This window comes from Pan paniscus, chromosome 14 (assembly GCF_029289425.2).
Source record: "Pan paniscus chromosome 14, NHGRI_mPanPan1-v2.0_pri, whole genome shotgun sequence".
Classification (NCBI taxonomy): Eukaryota; Metazoa; Chordata; class Mammalia; order Primates; family Hominidae; genus Pan; species Pan paniscus.
This window is the reverse complement of record NC_073263.2, coordinates 110,340,329-110,367,098: the sequence shown is the minus strand read 5'-3', so window position 1 is coordinate 110,367,098 and position 26,770 is coordinate 110,340,329. Positions and strand designations below refer to the sequence as shown.

Below are 26,770 nucleotides of genomic sequence, written 5' to 3'. Positions count from 1 at the left end.
TGAGGGCTGATCAACAGCTTTTTTGTAAAAGAATACAGCTAATGGCTGGGCGCGGTGGCTCACGCCTGTAATCCCAGCACTTTGGGGGACTGAGGTGAGCAGATTATGAGGTCAGGAGATTGAGACCATCCCGGCTAACTCGGGAAAACCCCATCTCTACTAAAACTACAAAAAATTAGGTGGGTGTGGTGGCACATGCCTGTAGTATCAGCTACTTGGGAGGCTGAGGCAGGAGAATCGCTTGAACCTGGGAGGCGGAGGTTGCAGTGAGCCAAGATTGTGCCACTGCACTCCAGCCAGGGCAATAGAGTAAGATCCCATCTCAAAAAAAAAAAAAAAAGAGAGAATACAGTTACTATGTTATGAGTTAATTAAAATATAGAAAATAGTGGTATACCCACTTTTTGAATGTATATATGTGTTCATGTATATAGTAAACATATGAAACACTGGATGGAAGGATAACTTCAAGATAACCATTATCACTGCTTACGAAAATAAGTAGGTTGAAGTTGAAGTGGTACTTACCCTATGTTTATAGAACAATATGTCATCTATCTAAGACATCATATAATTAAAACATACTGTTATTTTTTGTACCACTCAGAAAATAAATGTTACAGTTAAAGTAGGACACAGTGTTTTCTTACCATACCCTTAAAGCTGCATCCCAATCACAAAAGTACATGTGAAAAAAAAATACAGCACTTTTAATTTTAAATGTTTTTAAAAGAGATATGAAACCAATATGGGTGGTGGGCACACAACTGTCTGTTGCATTCTGCTTGAACTTTTTTCATTTTTAATTATTCCAGAAGTTGCAATGAATATTAAGAATAATTAAATGATAGTGATATACACATTATAATTCATAAAACTGAGGAGTTCAGCTTCATTGTCCAGCAGATCTAATTTCTGTTGTTTGAAAACTTGTACTAACACTGTTTCACTCCTCCCCAAGTCCAACATAGACTTAGACTCTAATGTGACAAAATGTTTTTCAACTCTCTATTTTGTAAATGAGAATTTCATTAGATGTTCAACAGACACAAGAGACAGCCTGGATCATGCATCCATCTGTGTGTACATGGAATTCATTTCTCTAACATTTTTTCGTTTTCATTTTTTTGAGACAGGGCTCGCTCAGCGGCCCAGGCTGGAGTGCAGTGGCCCAAGTACAGATCACTGCAGACTCCATCCCCTGGGGTCAAGCAATCCTCCTGCCTTAGCCTCCCAAGTAGCTAGGACTACAGGTGGCTAGGGTTTTCAATTTAAAAACCCTAGGCCACGGCTGGCTAGGGTTTTTAAATTTTATTTATTTAAATCTATTTGGGCTTAGATATTCTCTTTATGCCAAATTTTACTAGAGAGTAGATGTGGGTGATGAGCCTTGAGTGTCTAAAGAAAGTTATTTCCTGATAAACTCATAACCTCTCTCAGCTCCCCTTTCTTGTAAGTCTCTTTCCCATGCAGTGTTACAGTTCATGTTGTGGAATAGTCCATTACTACCACCTGGCAACACATTACCTGATGCCGATTCTATGCTTTATACATAATATAATTATGGAAATAATAATGACAGTGTAATTCTATAAAACTTTGAGGATTTCCGCTTATGCAGTCCCTGTTTTCTGAGTGACTGACAAACCATCTAACTTTTTTATTGGTTACCATTCTCATAGTTAAAATTGCACTTTCTCATTGGGTCCGGCAAATATCATCAGGGCCAGACACTTCCTTCCCCACCTGTCTTTTCTCTTCACTTCACTGTCTTCTTTCCTTATTTGTATCAATTGAAACAAGAGGATTCTTGGTCAGGGGATATTTTAAACACTCCATTTTAGCTCATAGGTGAGATGACAAACGCTCAGTCTTGCTAATCTTAGATGGACTCTAGTTCCAGATAACAGGTTCCTTCCTTCTTAATGGATAAAGTCCCTCCTTTTCTTCACTGGTCATTATATTTCTCCATAAACCACCAGCAGATTGCAGAATCCTGCCATGTTAATTTCTAAAGCCACCAATGCTTCCACAGCTTATGAGACAGCCACTGAGCCACTGGCTTCCATCTCTGGCGAGCCTAGAAACTTTGTGGAACCTCCCAGATGCCAGAGGCTCCAAGTGCCCTGGGCTGGTTTCGCACTATGCTATGAACATCTCACTCTGTAGGCCTGGGTAGGTGTCCTATTTGTGAACTGTATACCTATGTATAGGTGACATATTTTGAGAAAGTATGTGTTTGTGTTTACAAAAGATCACATATAATAATAATAATAATAATAATAATAATAATAATAATAATAATGAAACTGTCTGCCTCTGGGCGCAGCACTTGTGCTGCTGAGAGAAGCCTGCCAAGCATTCGCTCTGGAGCTGCATGACCTGGACTTTAATGTTAGCTCTGCTACTCATGGGAAGACTTTAGAAAATCTGCTTAACCTCAAGTCTCAGCTTATTCAACTGCAGAATAGAAATAACAATTCTTATACTGATTTGCTTGCCTTTTGAGATGAGATGTGACAATAAATGTAAAGCCATTTGAGGCAGTTCTGCCATGTAATAAGCACTAAACAATGGCAGCTGTTTTCATTTCCTAGAATTTCAAATATTATAATTTTTTTAACTTCTTGCTCATATCAAATTGCATGGTGTATTTCTCTAAATAGTCCTATATATTTTTTAAACCCCATCATGTGGCTCTAGTCCATTCTTCTGCTCATCAGAATCTTACTAATTTTTTAAGATTTGCCCCGATCACATTTCTTTTTTATTGTGATGCTTTTTTAAAAAAAACCTGATAGGATTTACTCCCTTCTAACCTCTTGACTTGCCAATTAGGGTTACACACCCTCAATACAGCTATTTAATTGGTGTTCTCAGCTAGAAGTGAAGTATGTGATTTTTTCATTGTTATTTGTGTTTTGTCTCTAGCATGTCTACACAGTGCTCAAGGATGAGGACACTGTAAGTATCTAAGGCAATGTATTTCCTTATAGAGTCAACAGATGTTTGTTGGCTTGATGATGCATTTTTGTTTCTGATTTTAAGGTTGCTTTTTTGTAAAGCCCATGCAGGAACATCTGGCTTTCTATTTTCTCTTTCTCCCCTACATGTAACATGTTTAAAATGAATGATATTACGTGTCTCCAACATAAATAGGCAGCACAATCATGGACCCTGTCCTGGTTGGTTGGCATGGACCCTGTCCTGGTTGGTTGGCATGGACCCTGTCCTGGTGGTTGGCATGGACCCTGTCCTGGTTGGTTGGCATGGACCCTGTCCTGGTGGTTGGCATGGACCCTGTCCTGGTTGGTTGGCATGGACCCTGTCCTGGTGGTTGGCATGGACCCTGTCCTGGTGGTTGGCATGGACCCTGTCCTGGTTGGTGGAACCGCCTGCTGACTCGCCCGCTGTGACCCGCATCTCGGCAGTGGTGGTTGTTAGTGTCAGATCAGCACTGCTGTGGCAGCAAGCAATCTAACTGGGAGGCCTGCCTGCCACCTTGTGTAGACATCAGTCTCGAAATGAAGTTTGCCTCAAGAGTGTTCTCCGTCCATGATTAATAACTTGCTAGAAATAAAAATGAATGTTATGCAAAGGCTTAATATAACAGAGTTAATGATAATGAAATAAAACTAAAATGCAGATGTTATATGTGAATTTCTTTTTAAATATGAAACGGAGAAGTCATTCTCCTGGTCTTTATAATCTTTACAGATATAATCATATTTAATGTTTTATTTTTTCTTGTAAAGTAATTGACATGGGAAGAAACCCAAATAATTGAACAAAATTTGTCATTTAAAACAACAGACATAATGCAATGATAATAACTAGAAACAAAAAGAAATAAATTTTTGTTGTGTGGCCTGAGGACAACAAGATCGTTTTAATGAATATCTGATAGGTGACTACTTGATATTATTTACTAGGCACTAATATTGCTACAGGGAATAACCACTAATTCAATGTAAAATGTATGTCCTTGCAGCAACCTAATATCTACAATTTTATGGGTTGTTACCTGTAGGCAAGGAGAGCACAAACTATTTGATTCTACATAATGGATGTCAAGTCCAGAAGGACTAGACACTTTCACCTTTTCTCATGACCTATAAAAAGCAGGTAATTTTATTGTAAGCTTTATATCAGTGCATCTTTTACCTGATATATTTTTGTATTTATTTTCCATTTTTATTTTATGACAGATTTAGAAATGATGAATATAAAAGGTGGTGTGTGTGTGTATATATACATATGTAAATTCATTTTATAAAATCATAATACTTATATATTAAATACTTAATTCATATATATTGAAACATATATAGATTTTATTTATATTAATAATTACATAAATTATAAGTTGCATTAGCCATTTTCAGTTTTAATAAACTATTCTGGTAATGATCTCAATGTATTGTATCCTATTCTTACATTAATAAACAAATATGTCTCTTAATGTGTTTCTCCTTTTCTCTATGAATGTGTATTTCTGAAAAAACTGCAAATACAACGTATTATTTGAAGCCCTAATACTACTATAGTGTCAGCACTTTAAAAACAAACATACCACAAGTTAACAGTTTTTTTCCCATCACAAGATACAATATAATATGACAAACTGTGTCATACTATAAAAAATATTATGTTAAATTTTGGCTAATACTTAAAACTTTACCTCTAGATCCATAGAAGCATCCAAATAAGAGTAATTTTTTAACTTTTCATTCAATTATTCAAAGCTGACTTTTGTCTCACTGTTAATTCTTGTTAACTCTACAATCAACTGTTACCATAAACATATAAGCCAGAAATAATATTATCAATAGTAACTTTAAATAGGGTGCGTTTCTCTCTCTCTTTCCCCTCCCTCCCCTTGGTGCATACAGAATTAAAAAATTAGAGGCATGAAATGCCAAACTAACCTAGGTATCTGAGGGCAAATAATCTTCTGACACCAATGCAATAAAAACAGATGTAGTCTCCTTTACCCTATAGCTGTAATGAAGCAGCTAGTATCAGTCAAATTCTCCTAACCATGAACAATTACAAAGACTGGATAAAATACAAATCAAGCATCTAATGGCAGGGATAGTAAAATCACCAAAGCAGCAATGTCTTAGGGAGCTAAGATCTTGAAGAAAATCAGGATGCACCGGGCCACACGGGATCTTTTCCATCCCCTCCTCCTAGCACACAGTGCCGCTGTGCTGAGTGTCTCTCAGCAGCATCACAGAAAGTCACCCTAAGTGTCTCACACTCAGCAGAGATTTGAGCAGCCTCACACAGTACTGGGGAGACAAAAATCCAAGTTCAGGGTTCAGAAACAGAGGAAAGCCAAATGAATATCAGCCCAACTTTCCACCTGAGACCCGTAAGGGGGCTCAACTTTTTGAAGGGAGCAAATAAAAAAATTAAACGAGACTTCACAAGGTCAATGCGGTTTGTCTACAACTTATGTGCCCGCTAGGAGGAAAAGTCAAATCTTCTTGGAAGGAAGATAATGTCTTCCTGGGCCCTATGGTTTTTTTATATGGAAAGTTCAATACTCCATCAAAGTCTCCGTGGATGTCAGTAAATATATCCATATATGTAAAACCAACACACAGACACACACACATACACACACACACACACACACACACACAGTCACATAGTAGAAACAGACCTCAATATTAGAGTCATAAGACACAGGATTAAAAATGACATGTTCAAGAAAATAAGTGGCATGATGAAGACGAAGAATTTCACCAGAAAACTGGAAACCCTAAGAGTTTAAAATAAAAACGTTAGCATTGAAAAAAATCATATAACATACATCTGCATTTTAAGGAATGATTTTATCAGCAGATTCAAAACAGCAGAAAAGAGAATTGAAAATATGGCCAAGCAATTATCCAGACTGTGGTCGAAGAGAAACAAAAGTAGAAAACGAAGATTAATTCAGTTTATATTTTTATAGACTTTCTACATATATACATATATATTTTTTATGGAAAGCAATCACAAATAGAAACAGATAATACCTTAAACTAATTGATAATGAATTTATAAAATAGCAAACATGTAGAATTCAGTAAAGCTACATTTAAAGTAAAATTTAAAAGCCCCAAATACTTATTTTAGGAAAGGCAGGAAATCAAGGATATATCTATACAACATAAACAATAATCAAATTATACCCAAATAAATTAGAAAGAAGGAAATTTTAAAAACTCAGAAAAGTCACAAATTACCAACATATGGAATAAAAAGAAGCCACTCAAAATTCTACAAATTTTAAAAAGATAAATAGAACTATGAATAATTCTATGCCAAAAACTTTTGAAGATTAAATATAACTAACATAATTTTTTAAAAATGCAATCATTAAAAACTAGCACAGAAAGAATATGAACTGTCCTATGTATGTCAAAGAAATTAAATCCAGAACTAAAACCTTCTTGCAAAGAAAATACCAGGTCTTAATGGTTTCAGTTGTGAATTCTTCTAAACATTTAAGAGAGAAACAACACCAAATTTACAAACTCTTTCAGAGACTAGAAAACAGAGTACACCTTCCAATTCTCTTTATGAAACTAGCATAATTTTGACATAGAAGTTTTTTTAATAAAAAAAAGAAAAATTGGAGGCTTATCTTTTTCATGAACTTAGATGCCCTAAGCAAAATATTATTTAATAGACTTCAGTAATATAAAGAAAAAGATAAAACATCAAAATGTAAGGTAGGTTTAATATTTCAAAATCAGGAATTATAATTCACAAACAAAATAAAGGAGAAAAATATTCATATCAACAATTGGTACAGAAAAAATACTTACATTTGGTAAAATTCAACATGTTTTCTATGAAAAAGACTTCTTAAAATAGCAATAAAATGAAATTTCCTTAATCTGATAACTGGTATCTATGTAAAATTTATAATGATTTTTATACTTAAGGTTTAATTACTAAAGATTTCTCCTGAGATAAGAAATATATATATATTTTAAAATGAAATTATTAATAGTATCTGACATTATTCTGGTGATCCAATCCAATAACATAAGAACAGATTAATAATAGGATTTTAAAGAAAGAAAGAAAATTATTATTGTTTCAGGCAATAAGATTGTGTACACAGAGTATTTTTAAAACACACTAGATCATTTTATAGCTAATAAATTTTACAAACTTGCTAGTTTAAGGTAAGATTTTTTAAATTGTGTTTTTATACATACATGGAGAACACACCAATGGAAAATAACATTTTTAAATGTTTATTTATAACAGCATTTGAAAACATTTAATGAACACTATGCAATATATCCTCCAGAAGAGCACACGGGATGATACACTGAGAGGAATTTCACATTTTAAAGACCTTAATAAATGAATATAGTTAAAAGACTCAGTACTACTAACATTTTTTGTCTGTTTCTAAATTGAATTGTAAATATAATGCAATCAAATTCCAAATCCTAGGGGGAGTCCCCTCAGCGCCCCAAAATTGACAAGCTGATTCTAAACCTTAAAGGAAAAGGCCAGTAATTAATTGCTAGGGCAAATTTGAAGACCAAAGGTGGATGACTAAAGAGTACGAGGCATAAAAATATATTATAATAGACCAATCAAACTGAATGGAAATTCTATATCCATTTATGTATAGTTACTAGTTTTATGCAAAAGTGCCAAAATAATGTCCCGGAGAACGGATTTTTTTTTTTTTGACAGAGTCTCACTCTGTTGCCCAGCCTGGAGTGCAGTGGCACGATCTCGGCTCACTGCAACCTCTGCCACCCGGGTTCAAGCGATTCTCCTGCCTCAGCCTCCCAAGTAGCTGGGTTTACAGTCACCTGCCACCATGCTCAGCTAATTTTTGTATTTTTAGTAGAGACGGGGTTTCATCTTCTTGGCCAGGCTGGTCTTGAACTCCTGACATCATGATCCACCTGCCTTGGCTTCTCAAAGTGCTGAGATTACAGGCGTGAGCCACCGAGCCCAGCTGAAAGATGGTCTTTTTAATAAACAGTACGGTTTCAGGTTAATATACATTTTTAAAAAATGAATCTTGACCCCTTCTTCTTGCAAGATGTTTTCAATATGCATTGAGAATTCAGAATGCTTAAAGATCTTTCAAGTCAATAAAAAAGGTAGATGAACCAATTTTAAAGTTTTTAATTTTTAAGCAGGATAAAATCCTGGAATAGACGCATCACAAAACAGGATATAACTGTACAGTAATTATGTGAAAATGTGGTTAATCTCATTGTCTGTCAGAGAAACACAAATTAGAGCAATAAGATTCCACTATATATACCCAGTAGAATGATAAGTAAACAAATGAAATATGATCAAGGAAGAGAAGCAACTAGAATTTCTGTATTAAGTTGTAGATATACCTTAGTACAACCACTCAGAAAATTGTCGGTATTTATCAAAACTGATTGTATGTATACACTTTGATGTACCAATTCCACTCTTTCCAACAAAAGAAGTACATATGTTATCAAAAAAAATTTGTGAGGATGTTCATAGCAGTAATATTCTTGCTTCAAAAGACAAAATCTCCGTCAATAGTTAATTAAACTGCCATATATCCACAAAAGGAAATTTTATACAGCCATACAAAATAAAATAACCTACTGTACTTATTGTATTGCTACACACAAAAACATGGGTGAATCTACCTTCCCTAATATTGAAAGGAAGCAGCCAGGTACAGAGAAAGATAGTCTGCAAGATTTCACCCACATAAAATTCAACCATGCAAAGCGGAGGGCGAGAGTAGTTGGAATTGTACTGTCTTTTGGGGAAGTATGTCATGTTTGAGACAGGGCATGGGAGACATCTATGATCCTACTAATGCTCTATTTCTTCATCTGCATGATGGTTTTTAGAGTGTCATGACTTTTATAAATTAGTTGAACAGAAGATTTAATATTTGTATGCTTTGCAATATTTATATTATACATCAATACACATATTCACAGAAATATTAATTAGGACTCACAAAGTGAAAGATACAGAACTGAGCTTTTTCTCAAAACCATTTAATAACCACATGTCAGATTAATTTCAGTCCTTGGATGAAACTCCTGAAATGATCATGGGTGATTCCCTTGCCCTAGCGTCTCATGCTCACATACACCCTTAGATTGCACAGGGTGAGGCTGGCATAGGATTGGGAGGAATGAGGAGGGTAGGCAGGTTTCAGCACAGCTTTAAAGTAACCATGGCACTGACTTTTTAATTTAATTTAATTTTACTTTATTCTATTTAGAGACGGGATCTCAATCTGTCTCCCAGGCTGGAGTGCAGTAATACAATCACAGCTCCCTGTAGCTTCAACTTCTTGGGCCCAAGTGATCCTCCTGCCTCAGCCTCCTGAGTAGCTGTAACCACAGGCACACACCACCACGGCTGGCTAATTGTTTTTGTTTAGTTTTGTTTTGTTTTTTGCAGAGATGGGTCTCTCATTATGTTGCCCAGGATGGTCTCAAACTCCTGGCCTCAAGTGATCCACCAGCCTTGGTCCTCCAAAGTGCTAGAATGACAGGCATGAGCCACCGAGTCCAGCCAGAACTGACTTTTGATAAGATGGGTGGAGGGTGGGGTGGTGGATGCTCTCTTGTCCTCATGAACTATTTCTGTGAAAATACATATTTGATTTCCTAGGGAGTTGGAGGAATTTCTCTTTCTTTCTCTCCTCTCTCTGTCCTCCTCCCTGCCCGCCACATCTTATGAGTGAGCCCCGGCTTCAGGAACATATACCCACTCCCTGCCTCCTGGTTTCAGGCAGCCTCCTGTTCTCTATTAGCGGAACCAGCCTTGTTGTTACACAAAAAATAGCTCCTACGATATAGTATTTTTGACCCATCTCTACTCAAAAATCATACTGCATTTTCAATTGACTGGAATAATTTTCTACAAGTAATTTCTCTTTTAATTTTTAGGGCCTCATAATTACACTTGGCAAGTCATTTGGGAAAACGTAAACATGCAATATTACCCTTTTTTATTCCCATTGCTTTAACATTATAGAACTCTTCAGAAATAAGTCACGTGTCCAAATAAGGGCTCTAAGCCAAATGATCTTGAGTTAGTGAAAAATGTATGGAAAATATACTTACATATTATTTAATTTTAGAAGTCTGTCTAATGGCTATAGTCATAAACAAATTACACATTTTAAGTGCAAAGAAACATTTTGATAAAATAACTTCGATTTTCAAGGTTGCTCAAAATGAATTAAAGTCACTGCTACACAATCATTCAATTCAGAATTTAAAAACGATTTTTAGAAGTTTGCCTTACTGGTTTTTTTTAGTCATTTGATACAAACATGTATGACTAGAAAGTATTACTCTACATTATTCAATGATATTTAAAATTTTGTGCTCACCATGGAAGAATAAATTGGAAGCTCCTTGTATGGGTTAACAAGCAAAAGAATGTCTCCAATGAATGTCTGTGAAAAAAGAGATGCAAACAGTTCATGAGTCATATAAATAGCATCTTTAAACAATAAAAATCATACAATTTAAAAACCAGTGTATGAAATATAAATAATAAGAAAAAATCTACTTTAGTATTTTGCTATTTCTTAATATTTTGCAATTTTTTTAAAGTTTGGAATTTAAAATATTAAATGAATTAAATAATTCAAATTAAATAAAACAGGCTTTATTTCACTGAACATATGAGAAATGAAATAGTTAAATTCTAAGAATTTCTTTTCTTAAAAGATTCTGTGAGAACGAAACAATGAAAAAATATAGACTTAAAACATATGACAAAATGCCTACGAAAAAGTCAATGGGGTAACAAATTCTGTTATTCTGCTACAGAATAATAAACTGCGTAAGTGAGAAGTTAGTAAAGCACAATAATCAAATAAAATACTTTGTTTCAATTAAAAAGTGACAATGAGATACAAAGGCACAAAGTACAGATGGAACAAATAAAAATAATAAAATGATAGATTTAAACCCAAACACCAGCAACTACATCAATTGTAAAGGTACCAAATACTCCAATTAAAATACAAAGATTATAAATTGTATTAAAATATGAAAGATGACTACTTTAAAGAGAAACATCCTAAACATATAGACTAAAAAAAAAGGGAAAAGGATGAAGCAAGGTATGCATGCAAACAATAATAACAGCAAAGAAGGAGACTACGGAAATAATTAATTTATAGAAAATGTGCTTTTGGAAGCAGTACCAGAAATAAAAAGAAACATTTCAGAGTAAAATGATAAATCAATCAGGAAGAAACAACATTTCTAAATTTCTAGAAGACTAAAATCTAGCATCACATACATAAAGAAATAACATATAAGGAGAAAAATATGAGTTCACAATTATAGTGGAACATTTTAACCATTTTTCTTAGTAATTCATGGAACAAGCAGACAAAATTTTAAAGTAGTAATTACCACATTGATCAATTTATTTATATAAAACACTGTTACTGACAAGTTGAACACTGGCTTGTTTCATTAAACTTAAAAGATTTGAGTCACACAGAGTATGTTCTATTATGGTAGAATTAGGATAGAATATTGTCTCCTGAACTCTGTGTGAAGGGCCTTAATGTCACCCACCAGAAAACTAAATCCGAATAAATGCTTTCCCTTTTTTTTAAAAAAAGAATATTATACTGGTGTTAAAAATTAGCTAAGAGAGTAGAGTTTTGGTACTCTTACTACAAAAGAAAAAGATAACTCTGTGAGGTAATGGGTATGCTAATGTGCTGCACTGTAGAACTCATTTCACTAAGTGTATGTACATCAAGGCATCATGGGCAGGTGCAGTGGCTCAGGCCTATAATCCCAGCACTTTGGGAGGATGAGGCAGGAGGATAGGAGGATTGTTTGAGCCCTGGAGTTCAAGACTAGCCTGGGTAACATGGTGAGATGCCATCTCTACAACTTTTTTTTTTAATTAGCTGGGAATGGTGGTGCAAGCCTGTCATCCCAGCTACTCAGGAAGCTGAGGCAGGAGGATCACTTGATCCTGGAAGGTTGAGGCTGCAGTAAGCTGATATCTCAGAAATGTATTCCAGCCTGGGTGAAAGAGTGAGATCCTGTCTCAAAAACACAAAAACAAAAACAAAAATCCAAACAAACAAAACTCATGTTGTATCCCTTAAAAATATACAATTTTAAAATAGGTTATTTTAATTAAAAAGATATTGAAGTCACTAGTAGATACCTAGAAAATCACCAAACATTTTGAAATTTTACAATATATCTGCAAATAACTAATGAGTTAAAAAGGAATTAAAATGCAAATAAGACTATTTCTATTATAACATATCATAACTTGTGGGATGCAACTAAAGGTCTACTATAAGATAAAAATTACAGCCTAGAATACATCTTAGAAAAGGAAAAAAGGAGTGATAATTAATGATCTAAGTATCGACTTCAAGGAGTTTAAAAAATTATATCAATTATAAAGAAATAAATGAGCAAAATCAATAAAACAATATCAAAGCAGAAATCAATGGAATAGGGTGAAAAAAGCCAAAAGGTGATCCTTTGAAAAACGTACAATTTACCCCAGCAAAACTCATTCAGAAAACAAGAGGAAATGCACCAACTACCAATAGCAATCAGTAATATGACATCAAGACAGATTGTATGGACGTAAAAACAGATGAAGATGGTATTATGAACCATAGTGTAGCCACTAAATTTAGAAATTAAGGTCAAGTAGACAACAATCCTAGGAAAATACATCATACCAAAGCTAACACAATAGAAACAGAAATTCTAATTAGTTATTTCCCTATAAAGTGAGCTGAATCTATATCTAAAATAGTTTTCCACAAAGAAAACTTAGGCTTCACTGGTGAATTCTTCCCAACATTGATGTACAAAATAAACAAACATTCTACAGATTATTTCAGAAGATAACAGAAAAAGGAAGACTTCCCATTTTAAGAACACCACGCAAAATTGACATTAGAATCTAATAGGAATATTGCAATAAAGGAAAATTACAGGCTGAACTCTCTCATTAAAATACATGTAAAAATCCTAAGCAAAATATTAACAAATTGAATCCAGCAATTTAGTAATAATGATAATACATTTCAAATAGCTTTATTCTAGAAATGTAAGGTTGATTTCTAATTGAAGATCAATAATTGTAACTAATAATATTTAAAAAAACTTAAGACATATGATCATCTGCATAAACAGAGATAAAGCATTTAATAATATCCAATGCTCATTATTGATTAAAAAATAACTTTGAAAATCATGAATATAATGGGACTTCCTTAATCTAATGAAAAGTAATGATACCTATGGCATAGCTACCACAAATTTCTTCATGATGAAACACTCAAAGCTTTTTTCTGGGATTGGCAATGGATAGGGCACTTATTATCGACACTTCCAGTCTTTTTAGTGAAGTTCTATCTCATGAAATAATGCAAGGAAAAAAGGTATGACTTTTTTAAAAAAAGAAATAAAAGTCATCATTTGCATACTATATGGCATTGATGCAGAAAACCAATGGACTGTCTATGTCAATTAATACTGACATATAACTTTAGTAAGTTTGATGGATAAAAAATGAATATGAAAAAATCAAAATTGTATTCTCTATATTTTACATGTGAACAATTAGAAAATAATTTTTCTTCTTATTTTCCATAAAACAAACAAGCAAACATTTATTATGTCCTCAAAACATGAAGAATGCCGATAAGCAAATTTAATAATATGGGAAAGACATCTACACCCCAAAATAAAAATTGCTCCCGAGAAATCAAAGATGGCCAATAAAAGGGCTATAACATTTTGTGAAATGAAAAATCAAATATTGTAAAAATCTCAATTATTTCCACTTAATCTATATATCCAATGCAATACCAATACAAATCCAATTGAAATTGTTAAATTAACTTTAAAGTATACATGAACCAAAGGTCATGATTAGCTAATACATGTTTAAGAACAAACTTAGGGGACTTTCTATTTGTCAGGATTGACTATATAGCTGTAATGATCAAGATATTTGGGGATTTGTTTAGGAACACATGGACCAATACAAAAGAAAACAGATCCTAGAAATGCACCCACTCCCTGGGGTCACCTGTTTAGGACAAAGGTGCTGTGATCATGCAGCAGGGAGACACATTGGGAACAGTTTTAATCTGGATCCTCCTCTTTCACCATTGTGAAATCTTTTCCACATGGGTAATATGATAGCCTTGGGTTTGGGCCATAATCCCAAAAGACACCACCCTAAACAACATAATCCTGGATGCTGAAATCCCAAGAGAGTGAAATACCTAAAGTCCAAAATCCTGCAAGTCAAAATCATGATGCAACTCTTCTGCATACAACCAAAACCACAATAATCCTTTCCCTAGAATTCAGCTTTCAGGATTTTAACATTCAGAATTTTATTCTTTCAGGATTGTGATTTGCAGGATTATAGATGTTTGGCATTTCAGACTTTGGGGATTTTGATTTTTGAGGATTTCGATCTTTTGAGATTTCAACATTCTAAATTATGGCATTGGGGATTGTGTCTTTCAGGATTATGATCAGCACCAAAATATCTTAACTGTAAATGCTAAAATAATCAAATGTTATAAAGAAAATGTAGGAAAACATTTTCATAACTAATGCCAAGCTTTCTTAAACAGGTCACAAAAAGTATGAACCCTAAAGAATCTGTAAAATTGTACACTTTGCTTCTTTTAAATACGCTATTTGAAGAGTACAATACAAGCCATAAACTGGAAGAAAATGTTCTCAATATGTATGTTTCACAACAAAAAGAATATCGTGAATATATAAAAACTCCTATATATCAAGAAGGAGAAAGAAAACCCAATTTTAGTGGCACTATAACTGAACAGGCAGTTCACAAAAGAAGATAATCAAATGAACAACAAACACATATTAATATTTTCATTTGTTAAATCAGAGAAATAGAAATTAGAAACACAATAAGCTACCACTCTACAACTCCCAGAATAGCTGGAATTTGAAAAACTCTTAGTGAAACAAAAACACCATTTATGTCAAAAGCAATTGGGTTGTATCTACCAAAGCTGAACATATTTTATGATGCTGGCATTCCACTCTTTGGTAAAGACCCCATAGAAGTACTTATGTGGGCCAAAAAATAAAAAGGTGCAAAACTGTTTATATTATTCATAATTACTAAAAAAGAAGAAACAACTCAAAGTTTCCTCAAGTATTGAGTGGATAAATTAGAATATACTCATATAGTAGTTTATTGTACATAAACAAAAATTAGTAAATGCTTTTACAAGCAACAGTATAGCTGAATATTAGAAACATAATAATGAGAGGAATACTACAAAACAGATTGCATTTATATAAAGTTAAAAAACACAGACAAAACCAATCTATAGCTGTAAATGTTAGAATATTTTGTAATGACTGTGGATTGGGAGAGGACTTCTCTCTTCTATTACATTATGAAGCTGCAGGTTACGTGGGTGTGTTCATGAAGTAAAAGTTCATTAAGCCATATATTAATGAGTTGTATATTACCTTGTTTGTATGTTGTTATTTAATACAACATTTATGGGAAAAAATGATTGCTCAGTGTTCTATACCCAAGTAAATAAGAAAATAAATAAAAGTGAAGTAATACATCTGCAAGGACCTTACTAATGTAGTATCTGAAAACTCCTGTTAAATTCCAGAGAAGAAAAATGGAGCTAGAAAGCAGATTGTGAGCGAATTTAGAAATCTGTTGATTAAGAAAGATGTCCAGAATTGTACTGCCTAGGTTGTCTTCCTGGGTTTTTATAGTTTTGGGTTTTACATTTATGTCTTCAATCCATCTTGAGTTAATTTTTGTATATGGGGCAAGGAAGGGGTCTAGCTTCACTCTTCTGCTTATGGTTAGCCGGTTGTCCCAGCACCATTTATTGAAGAGGGAATCTTTTCCTCATTGCTTCTTTTTATCAGCTCTGTCCAAGAACAGATGGTCACAGATGTGCAGCACTACACTCTTGTTGGGAGTGTAAATTAGTTCAAACATTCTGGAAAGCAGTACTGTGATACCTCAAAGAGCTAAAAGCAGAATTACTATTCAACCCAGCAATCCCATTACTGGGTATATACCCAAAGAATTATAAATCACTCTACCATAAACATACATGCACACGAATGTTCATGGCAGCACTATTCACAATAGCAAAGACACAGAATCAATTTCAATGCCCATAAATGACAGATTGGATAAAGAAAGAATGGTACATGTGCATCATAGAGTACTATGCAGCCATAAAAAAGAACAAGATCATGTCTTTTATGGAAACATGGATGGAGCTGGAGGCTATTATCCTTAGGTAACTAACACAGGAACAGAAAACCAAACTCATGTTCTCCTTATAAATGGGAGGTAAATGATAGGAACTTATGAATGCAAAGAAGGATGGGAGGTGAATGATAAGAACTTATGAAGGCAAAGAAGGAAACAGTAGTCACTAGGGTCTACTTGAGCAAGGAGGCTGGAATGGGGGAGAGGAGCAGAAAATATAACTATTGGGTACTGGACTTAATACCTGGGTTATAAAATAATCTGTACAACAAACCTCCATGACACGTGTTTACCTGTATAACAAACCTTTACAACCCAAACCTAAAATAAAAGTTAAAAAAAAAAAGAGGCTCTGCTACATTAACCTGGGTCACCCGGAGTGGCATGTTAAGTGGCTGAAATGAGTCAGGCTGTGTACTAGGAGCTGTCATGCGATGCTTTATTGCTCTGGTTTGCTTTTATCCAATTACAATATATTTGTTTCAGAATTCTCTTGGCTAACCAGATGTTACAGGAGGTCTTGTGTTTACTTTGTGGGGTTTTTTTATGAGTCTCAAGTCCCACTAATGTGCTTGTAAAATAAATACTTCCAGCAAACTTCTTTGCTGTCCATAAAGGAATTTGACTGCATATTCTGTTCTCTCTGGGGCTGCTGGCAGTAAGTATTCAGAGAATGCAACGCTTGTATTCTGTGCATTTCCTGGAGAGCATGTGTCTCATCACACGCATTTCATTTTCTGTTTGAAGGTTGGAGAACTCCCTAATACTGCAGACTGTGGAAACTCCCTAATCTAACGTCCAAATAGAAGGTTATATACTTAGTAAAAAGGCAATTTACAATCTGTTTTGAAAGATCATACTATAAAACAAATCAGACTGTAGCAAAAAGAGATGAAAATCCTGGTCAAATGATTAAGTCAGCTAAAATATTTTATCTTGGCTCTGAAAAAAATCATTGCTCAACCCTCAGTTATTTGGTATGGATAAGTAAATATTAACTTCTTTCTCTCGTCTAAAATGAGGGTTTTGGTTGAGGAAGTCTACTTATTTATTCAATATTTATTGGGAACCTATTATGGATCATACATAGCAGTGAACAAAACAAGAATTATTTTCCTTATAGAACTTGCATTCTAGTGGGTATGGGCATGATAGAAAGAGAGAGATAGACAGTCTGTGTTTGTAGGGAGAATCAGCACATGGTATTTATAAGAATCTAAATAAGAAAAATATACAGTATGTTAGAGAGTGGTAAGTTTGTGGAGGAAAACATATGAAGGCAGAAGGATAGGAAGTGCATTTTGCGATTTAAAATAGACTAGGGGGCTGGCCTCCAGAAGCAATGACATTAATATGAAGACCTGAAGGGAGGGAGGAATGGGCATATGGTGGTCAAATTACTCAGGCAAAGGCCTGCACCGAAGTGCTGCCCATACTCATGAGACACCAAGGCCAGCAATGTGGCCAGGGTAGAGGCACCCAGGGTAGGGTGCCAGCATCTGACGTCAGAAATTCAAAAGGTAGGGGGAAAGCTCTGCGGCTTTATGAGCCTTTCCTCAGACTCTGGCTTTACTGAGTGAATTGGGCATCTTTTTAGCAGAGAAGTGTCATAATGCAATGTGCATTCTAACACTGTTACTCTGACTTTTTGTGTTGAGAATAGACAGAGGGGAGGTCAAGAGAAGCCCAGACACTTTTATTTGCAGGATAAAATGCAAGTGCAAAATGCAATTGCTGTAGGAAGATATGTACCTGGAGGCAGCAGTGGGGGTGGCCTTCTGTGTATAACTTGAAGGTAGGGCCGGTGACATTTGCAGGGAAATCAGATGTGGGGTGTGGAAGGAAAACCAGCATCAACAGTCTCACCAAATGCATTGGCCCAAGAAGTGACAAGAGTGGGGCTGCCATGAGCCAGGAAGGAAAGGCCATGAGACGTGCAGGTTGGAAGAGCTCAAATGACCAAATTCCGGTATTTGAATTTTGAGATTTCTATTAAACTAGTGATTTTCTATTTGTGGGGAAGGATCACTTGCTTTTAGTCCCAATTAATCATGGACTGATACCTTTGTAAAACATAATAAAAAGAATTACTAAAAAATGTGATTAAAAGACATACGAAGTTCAAACTCTGATTCTTATTAACTCCAACAGATAGGGATTAAACCAACAAACTGCTGGAAGAGTTTCTATAAAAACACTTATTTTCACTACACACTGGTCATAAAAAATTCATATATCTACTAGTCCACAGACAACACATTGGGAAGCACATATTATCATTTAATCCATAATGTTTAAATTGCTTGTCTACCCATTAGAGGGGATTTCAGACACCATAATGTAAAGCATTCCTATTACAAAATTGATCCTAATCGATTGAGCTTTTCTGTATTTTAGGAATTGAGCAGAAGAAACCCATGCCTCACACAGTGGCAAATTTATGTTATATGAACATTCGGAAAGCAGAGAGTAGTATTAATAGTTCAGGTGATCAAGAAAGAGAGAGAAACTGACTAGAAAAAAATTATTTAAGAAGATAGTCCACTGTGTGGAGGAGCTAGAGGCAGGAGTTTGATAAAAACGTAGGAAGTATTTGCTGTTTAAGAGGGAAACAGCAGAAAAACTCACATAACGAATTCCATTTTGTTAAGCTGCTTTACCTATACTCGCACATGGGCTAGGATCATCTTAAAGCACTGAGATAATAATGCAAAAATAGCAATTGTGTAGTTTTTACTCTGGGATTAAAGGAGAAGTGCATAAACAACTAGGTTTTGTCAAAGATTTCTAGGAAAGTTGTAGCCTGACAAGGACAAAGTTCCCAAGTCCTTAGACCCTCCCTGGTCCCCAGATGTCTATAGTCCTTATTCACCTTTTGATACCAACACCCTCCTCTTCTGCATATGTCCCTCCTATAAACACCCTCTGGCCAGCCTGAAAAATTGGAGAAGGTATGTTAGAACACTAGTGTACCATCTTCTCAGTTTTGCTGGCTTTCCAAATAAACCTGCTTTTCCTCCCATCAACCTTGTCTCTGGTGTTTGGCTTTTGAGCAGCCCAGGAACCAGATGTTAACAAACTACCAATGAGTTACAGAATAACCAACTGTGATAAATTCTCTAAAGGCAGATAGTCCACGATGATGTAATCTAGAAGCTCTGGGAAGGTTTACTTAAAGAGTGGGATTATTTGAGTGGGAGTTTATAAAGCTAACTATTTTGTGGAGCAGAAAGATAACTCTAGGAGAAACAAACAAACAAAAAAACAGTCTAAGGAAAGTCCTTGATGCAGGAAGGCAGGCGATAATCAGGTAATTTAGATATAAGTGAGGAAGAGTCCTCAGTGACTGTTCAGGGCATATCATGAGGATTCTAGCCTCTGGAAGAAGGGTTGCGGTCTTTGTTCCATGAAAAGTCGTGGGCCATAGAGAAGATTCAAGACTGGGAGTTTTGAGATTACATTTGTGCTTTATACAACTTACTCTAGTTCATTGTGAGATTGGATTGAAAAAGAATGATGAAGCCTCCCCTAGAAAGTTAGGAGGTTGTTGGAGAAGGGAAGGTAATGGCTTTGATGAGGGTGCTTACCACCGGGGTGGAGAGAACCAGATTAAATGCATATTTAGATGAAATGTCACTTTAAAGGAACAAACAGGTAAAGAAAGACAAAAGAATTTAGGCAATGGTCTTCCAGGCTTCTATAATTAAGACAAAAAAAAAATCAACACAATACTGGGAAAAAAGATGAAAAAATGTTATAAAAATACACACTTTACAAAAGTAACAGGGTGATAACAGAGACCAAAGTAATCAGCTCTCACCACTTTATGCCAATGACATGATTTCATTAATTTTGACAGAAGTACTTAATTTTAAGTGTATTTACAGTGGCAGGCAATTTTTCTAAGCATTAAGATGCTACATTGCATTTTCATAGGCTAATTAGCATTTGACAATGTATTACTTGTAAGGAAATCTCAGACTTCACATTTACATGAAAATTACTTAATCAGTTTCTCAGTAGACTAGAAAAAAAACAAGTGTTATCAAAAAGGGATAGCTGGTATACGCATAATCAGATTTCTTTATAGACATTCTGATTGAATTACTCTGTGCTCTGTGTAGAATATAACAAAATCAGAGAGTGGGAGAGAAAAAGAAAGAGAAAGAGAAAGAGATTGATTTTGATGTTACAAGGTGCCTAAACTGTTATCAGTGCTGGGAAAGTAACATACAAATGACGATAGAACCACAGTAAATAAATTCTCCATGCTGTCATTTGAGTAATATTTTTGGATTCTACTATCAGGAATCTGTGTATAAATTATTTACTTTACAAAGACATTTCCTGGTAATTCTGAGCCACAACAGTTTCTCTTCTCATGCAAATAGAGTAGCAGTCTTACCTGCATAGTCAATGTATGCTCTTTCGCTTCCTGTTCCTGATCTAGCAGGTTCAAGAAAAGTAGAGGAGACAGCAATTTTATGTCATGTGCAGATCCTGCTGGTTCTAGCAAGATCTTCCACAGCAATCATGACAACAGGAAAGTTTAATAGCAGTACTTGTATCTGTCCACAGGGTATTAGTTCATACTCAGCTCCAGAATTTGGAACTGTGCTGAATTTGCCTTATAACAGCCAGAATGAAGCTAAACTCACCTTAAGAAATTCAACTTCAGCTATCACCATGACCAGAAGCTCCAATGAGCCCTTTACTTGCAACATTTGAAGCACTGAAGGGTGATAAAAATATGCAGCAAGAGAAAAGCAGTGCAAAAGGCAATTTCCAGGGCACTCACATAGATCTGATTGTTCCCAAAGCGCTTCTGAATCTCATAGAGCAGGCTGCCGTCATTGAGCTCGCTGAGCGTTGCCAGGTCATCGTTTGGGGCAGGAGGCATTAGCTTGACCTGGGGAAGAACCGAAAGTATGATCAATTCTAATTGCTTTCCAATTAACTTTCTTCACAGTTGGATGTTCCACTTTCAATTACCTGTCAAACATTTGAAGACAACCTGAGTTAGGAACTGTTATAAGAGATGAAATGGTTCAATGAAAAAGAAAAAAAAAAAAACTCCAAAGCCACAGAGCAATGTATTCAGATGAGAATTTTTGTGCTGTACTCCCCAGTGTGCAGGTGCACACACCCTGTCTGTTAGCCCAGGCATTAGGTCTGTCAAGATGAGTTCAGCATGTTGACTCTTCTTATTCCCTACTGATAATTTAGACAGCTCTGTACTGTTCTCAGTTCTCTGGAAGATAAGCAGTGGAACACCTCATATATCTGTAGTGTTCCCTAAGCTAAAGCAAAACTTTTCATGTTACCATTGTTGGCACGGTAAGGAAGAAATGTGTATGGAATTTAGATTCTGCATTCATGTAGGATGAGGCCAGGTTTTAAAGGTAGACTTCAGATCTTTCTATTCTGCTCTACATTACTTTTAAGATTAAGGTAGCTATGAGATTAAAATAACTGTCATAAAGAAAAAATACTTTCCTATTCAATTTAATATGCCATGAATGTTTAAAGACTGCAACATTTCAAATAAAAAAGATAAATTTGGATTCTTCAATTAAATGAAAATCCATTATTTTCAAATTAGAAATGGGCAATTTTAATTTTATATACACAGAACATGCTCAGAAAAGTAGTCATTTGATGTAATACAGTAGTAGTGTTTTTTTAATATCACACACAGAGGAGCAAAAGAATAAGAATATTCTTATCAATGTGAGTTCTTTGATACTCCTAGTAAATTTTTAATAATTATCATTTGTATTCATGTTTGTAGTCTATATTTGCATTTTGTATTTGTATCTGTATTATATATTATTAACAGCATATACCATTGTTAAATAATTTGAACATAAATATTTCTGCTTATCATGTCAATGCAGTGTAAAAAATACTAAACACTTTTAATAAAACTAAATTTAGGACTATTTTTTCTGATATTAGTGGATATTTCGCAAAGTAAAATCTTTCCCATGAGTTCATAAAGTGGGCTTATTTTCTCCCCAGGCTTTCTAGACCTAATGCATTAATAATAGAAACACAGGCCGGTGTGGTGGCTTACACCTGTAATCCCAGCACAGGGAGACTGTGGTGGGTGGATCACTTGAGGTCGGGAGTTTGAGACCAGCCTGACCAACGCGGCGAAACCTCACCTCTACTAAAAATACAAAAAAAATTAGCTGGGCGTAGTGGCACATGCCTGTAATCTCAGCTATTCAGGAAGCTGAGGCACGAGAATTGCTTGAACCCAGGAGGTACAGGTTGCAGTGAGCCGAAATCCAGCCACTGCACTCCAGCCTGGACAACAGAGCAAGACTCTGTCTCAAAAACAAACAAACAAACAAAAATACACACACACACACACACACACACACAATAATAGAAACACAAATTGAGTAGTGGGCATGTTGAAAGGTCAGAACATTTTTTTTATGAACTCTAGTTAGAACGGTGGCAGGCAGCAAGCTTTATGGCACTGGAGTTCAAACTATAAGCAGGAAACACAATATTCCAATAGATGAATGCTTATTAAAAACTAATTTGTAAAATATTCCATTAGCTGGGCATGGTGATGTGCACTGTAGTCCCAGCTACTTGGAAGGCTGAGGGGTTTGGGTTATTTAAACCTAGGAGTTTGGGTTTGAGGCTGCCGTGAGTCATGATAGTGCCACTACACTCCAGCCTGGGTGACAGAGCTAGGCCCTGTCTCAAAAAAAAAAAAAAAATCTAGATCTCAGAAATATCAACAACAAGCCTGTACCCTTCCCCACCAAGATGCACAAACTCAAACACCCTGAGTTCATTATTTTAACTACTTTGCAACATTTAAAGGAAACATATTTCCAAATATCTTTCAGCATTAACCTACACCAAGCATATAATATAGTTTTCTTAAAATTAGTTATTTAATGTTGGGTTAGGGGCATAGCTTTAAGGCTTTGATGCTGTCAGAATTATCTACTTGAATCATTCAGGAGTTGCAGCCAAAAACTGGTACTTTTTGTTGATAAAAATAGAAGTCATAATGTTCCAGCTATGCCAGTGTTTCCTGGGTTGTCAAAACAATTTTGAAATTGTTTGATATCAACTTTTTCACATTATACACTGAGTTCCACTTTGCGGAGTCTCATAGGCACCGAGCGCTACCTAGACTGACAGCTCTCAGAGAGAGGCGCGACCATAGAAGTGATGCTGCCTTCGGCGTAGCCCTTAGGCGAATGAACTGGTGGTCTTGATCCAGGCAGTTTTTAATTCTGCTTTCATCGGTCATGCAAATTCAGGTAAATATCTTAGACATGAATTTGAGCTTCCCTACTTCAAATGTTAGAAAATGTGAGCTCATCTACCTCTGAAACATCAATTATTTGTATTCAGCTGTATGAACAACAGTGTTTAAACCCCAGTTCTATATCTTCCAATCTGTGAGTTCTTGAATATTTTTCTACCTTAACATCATGAAGCTGCTTTTCATTCTCTATGTGATGAAACATAGTCTATACTTCATAAAGTGGTTGAGGGAATTAAATATACGAGGAAAATTTGGCCCAGTGCCTCCTCTGCAGCTAAGTGTGCCTCATTAGTGCCCTTAGTAACACATGTAGGGGCCACGGAGACCATGTAACTTCCTACCAGCTTCCCTTGGAGCTGTTGGAGGGAGGGATGCGGGTGAGTGTGGAGGGCCCTGGGTCTGTTCGCGCTATTCTCAGCAAAGATGCTCAGCTTTCCTTTGCTTTAGGAATCAGAGTTCTCGTTCACGTATTTCTTTCTGAGGAAGGTTCTTCTGCTGAATAACATTTTTTAAAAATTTTGGCATTCATTGTTATAGCATCCTTATTTAAAGGATGAAGAACTTAAGGCCCAGAGAGGACATGCAGTTTTTCTAGGGTCACACAGCTGATAAGTCAGAAGCAAAACTGGCATGATAACCACTGGGGAACAGGCGGAATTCCAGTGGATAATGGAAACATCTGATGACATCTATTCAATAATGGGCCAAATTTCCCTTGCTTACCTTCTTTGTTGGCCATTGTGCTAGAGGTTTAGCACAAAGAGGAAAAAAGGAATGATGTTTGTGACTTCCCCTACTGGGGGGTGGGGGGGGAGAAGTTAGGACAGAAATAAGAAATGACAAGTACAAAATGTACGTGAAGGGAAAAACAGGATGCTTTGAAAAGAGAAAAATTTCACTTCAGATTATCTGAGAAGTCGTCTTTGAAGAGGTCACATTGACACTGAAATTGGACATAATTTTAAAAGGCAGTACTGTGGGATGTGGGGAGAGATGTCTCTGGGAGAGGGAAGGACATGGTGAGGGCTGTAAGGTCGGGAGGAGATGGGTGTGTGGGAGGCCCTAGAACATGCCCTGGCGTGGAGGAGGTGGGAACAGGCAGCAGCAGGGGATATTGAAGGAGCTGGAAAAGCTTCCTGGGCCCTGAGGAAGAGCTGCTACATTCCAGGAATTAGTGAAAGTCATGGAGGGGACTGAGCATGGGGACCACAAGACCAGTTTCACGGTGCTAAGATGACACCCTGGCAGCTGCAGCAGAGAAAAAGCGGGAGTGGTGAGACCAGCTAGCAAGCTCTAGAAAAAGGTGGCCCAAGGAAGAGGCCAAAGAGGAGGAGGAATGGATTGGACTTCAATTAATTTAAGAAAAAGAGGAGCTGCCATATGCAACTGTATGCAACTAAATTGCACTTGATTTCCTAACTAGAATTGATTTAGACAAGATTGAAGGTTTTCTTATAGAGATGGATAATTTTAAGCAGTCCAGGATCACAGACTGGAATGCTTGCCTTTGGATACAAAAGGAATCTAGAAAACATGTGCAATTAGGTAAGAATGTATTTTCTAGAGGAGAAATCACTTGTGGCAAAAGTCATTATGTAGAGAGACACATGAAAGGGAGCTTTCACCATCAATTTAGGGATGGATGTAAATATATTTTCTTTTTAATATCTTTGCAACATTTCTCCAAAGTACATAAACTTACACACACATATAGACAACCCCCAAAACTATGTAGGCATGCACGTATGCATGTACAAAAATTAATCCATATGCATATTCATACATGTACATAATTTGATGTAAATCAATAAATGATTGCAATAACTTTGAGTAATACAAAAAGAAGGCAAAACTCTCCAGCAAGTTAGCATACGTCTTTAACTCCTAAAGAAATCATAAAAAGAGGAAAATCAAGAGTAAGATTTGTGTTTTCTTCAGGAGTAATGATTTATGCTAAGATAATAAGATCCTTCTTACAGTCACGATGCTAACAATTTCAATGCAAATTTCTGTGTGCACATTTAGCAAAAACATGAATAGTACTAACAGAAGTTCTGCATTTGTTCCAGCAAGCCTGGAACAGCTATCACAGACATCTCATTGGTATTCCTGTGGATTCTCGTCTTCAGTGGCACAGCTGTTACATGGGTCAGAGAAAGTACTAGGCTGACACTAAAAATGTGACTACTCCCTAGCCTGTTTATAGTTACACAGTGGGGCAGATCCAGTGTGAGAGCAGATCAAGGGAAGAGTTCCTTGCATTTCTCACGTCAAGATTCCAAAATGACCTGAAAGGAAGCTTTGATAACCAATCTTAAGCAAGGCTATCAAAGGAGCAGATTCTTTATAGATTTCAAAAGCATTGTGACAGCTGACAAGTAGAAAGAAAAGTAAAAAATATGTCTGTGAATGTTTTTATGTTGCAGTTGTAGGCTGAAAAGTGGGCACCACCAATGTCTACCAAACAATTATAACAATAATTACCAGATAAGTACAAAAGATTGCCTGTCCTCTCCAAAATTGACCATTATGGTTTTTATTCTATATATTTCTAAAAGGAGAGATCTAAAACACAAGATAGGCATAATTTAGAAGACAAGGAAGAATTCAGGGGAAACACCTTGAGAAATGTTTTGCGATCCAAAGCTAATTTAAGTTTTGAAAGTATTCTGAATTTGCTGATCCCTCGTCTCCATTGTGTGGACACTGTTTTGAGCACCGTGGGCTTTACCATGTTGTCTTGTGTTTGCTTGTTTGTGATTTCTCTCTGGGAGGTTGGTAGCACATGTCCAGGGAGTAGAAGCCCAGGGGGCAACAGAGATGGTCTGACCTGTGGGATCAGGGCAACAGGATTTGGAGGAAGGCAGTCTAGGCGCAAATAACCCAGTATGGATAAGTTACACATAAAAAAAGAGGAAATTCAACAGGATTTGGAGGAAGGCAGTCTAGGCGCAAATAACCCAGTATGGATAAGTTACACACACAAAAAAGAGGAAATTCAACAGGATTTGGAGGAAGGCAGTCTAGGTGCAAGTAACCCAGTATGGATGAGTTAAAAAAAAAAAAAAGAGGAAATTCAACAGGATTTGGAGGAAGGCAGTCTAGGCGCAAATAACCCAGTATGGATAAGTTACACACACAAAAAAAGAG

The 26,770-nt window shown here is 35.9% G+C and overlaps 1 protein-coding gene across 1 annotated transcript in view; it reads right to left on the bottom strand.

Annotated features, from left to right (window-relative positions):
* Positions 1-26,770, bottom strand: part of MYO16 (myosin XVI) — a 585,697-nt gene that overhangs the window by 331,082 nt on the left and 227,845 nt on the right. The window contains exons 11-12 of the mRNA XM_024925327.4: positions 21,116-21,226; positions 10,388-10,453 (exon numbers count right to left, since the gene is read on the bottom strand). Coding sequence (XP_024781095.2) covers positions 10,388-10,453; positions 21,116-21,226 — 177 coding nt within the window. The remainder of the gene's footprint in view (positions 1-10,387; positions 10,454-21,115; positions 21,227-26,770) is intronic.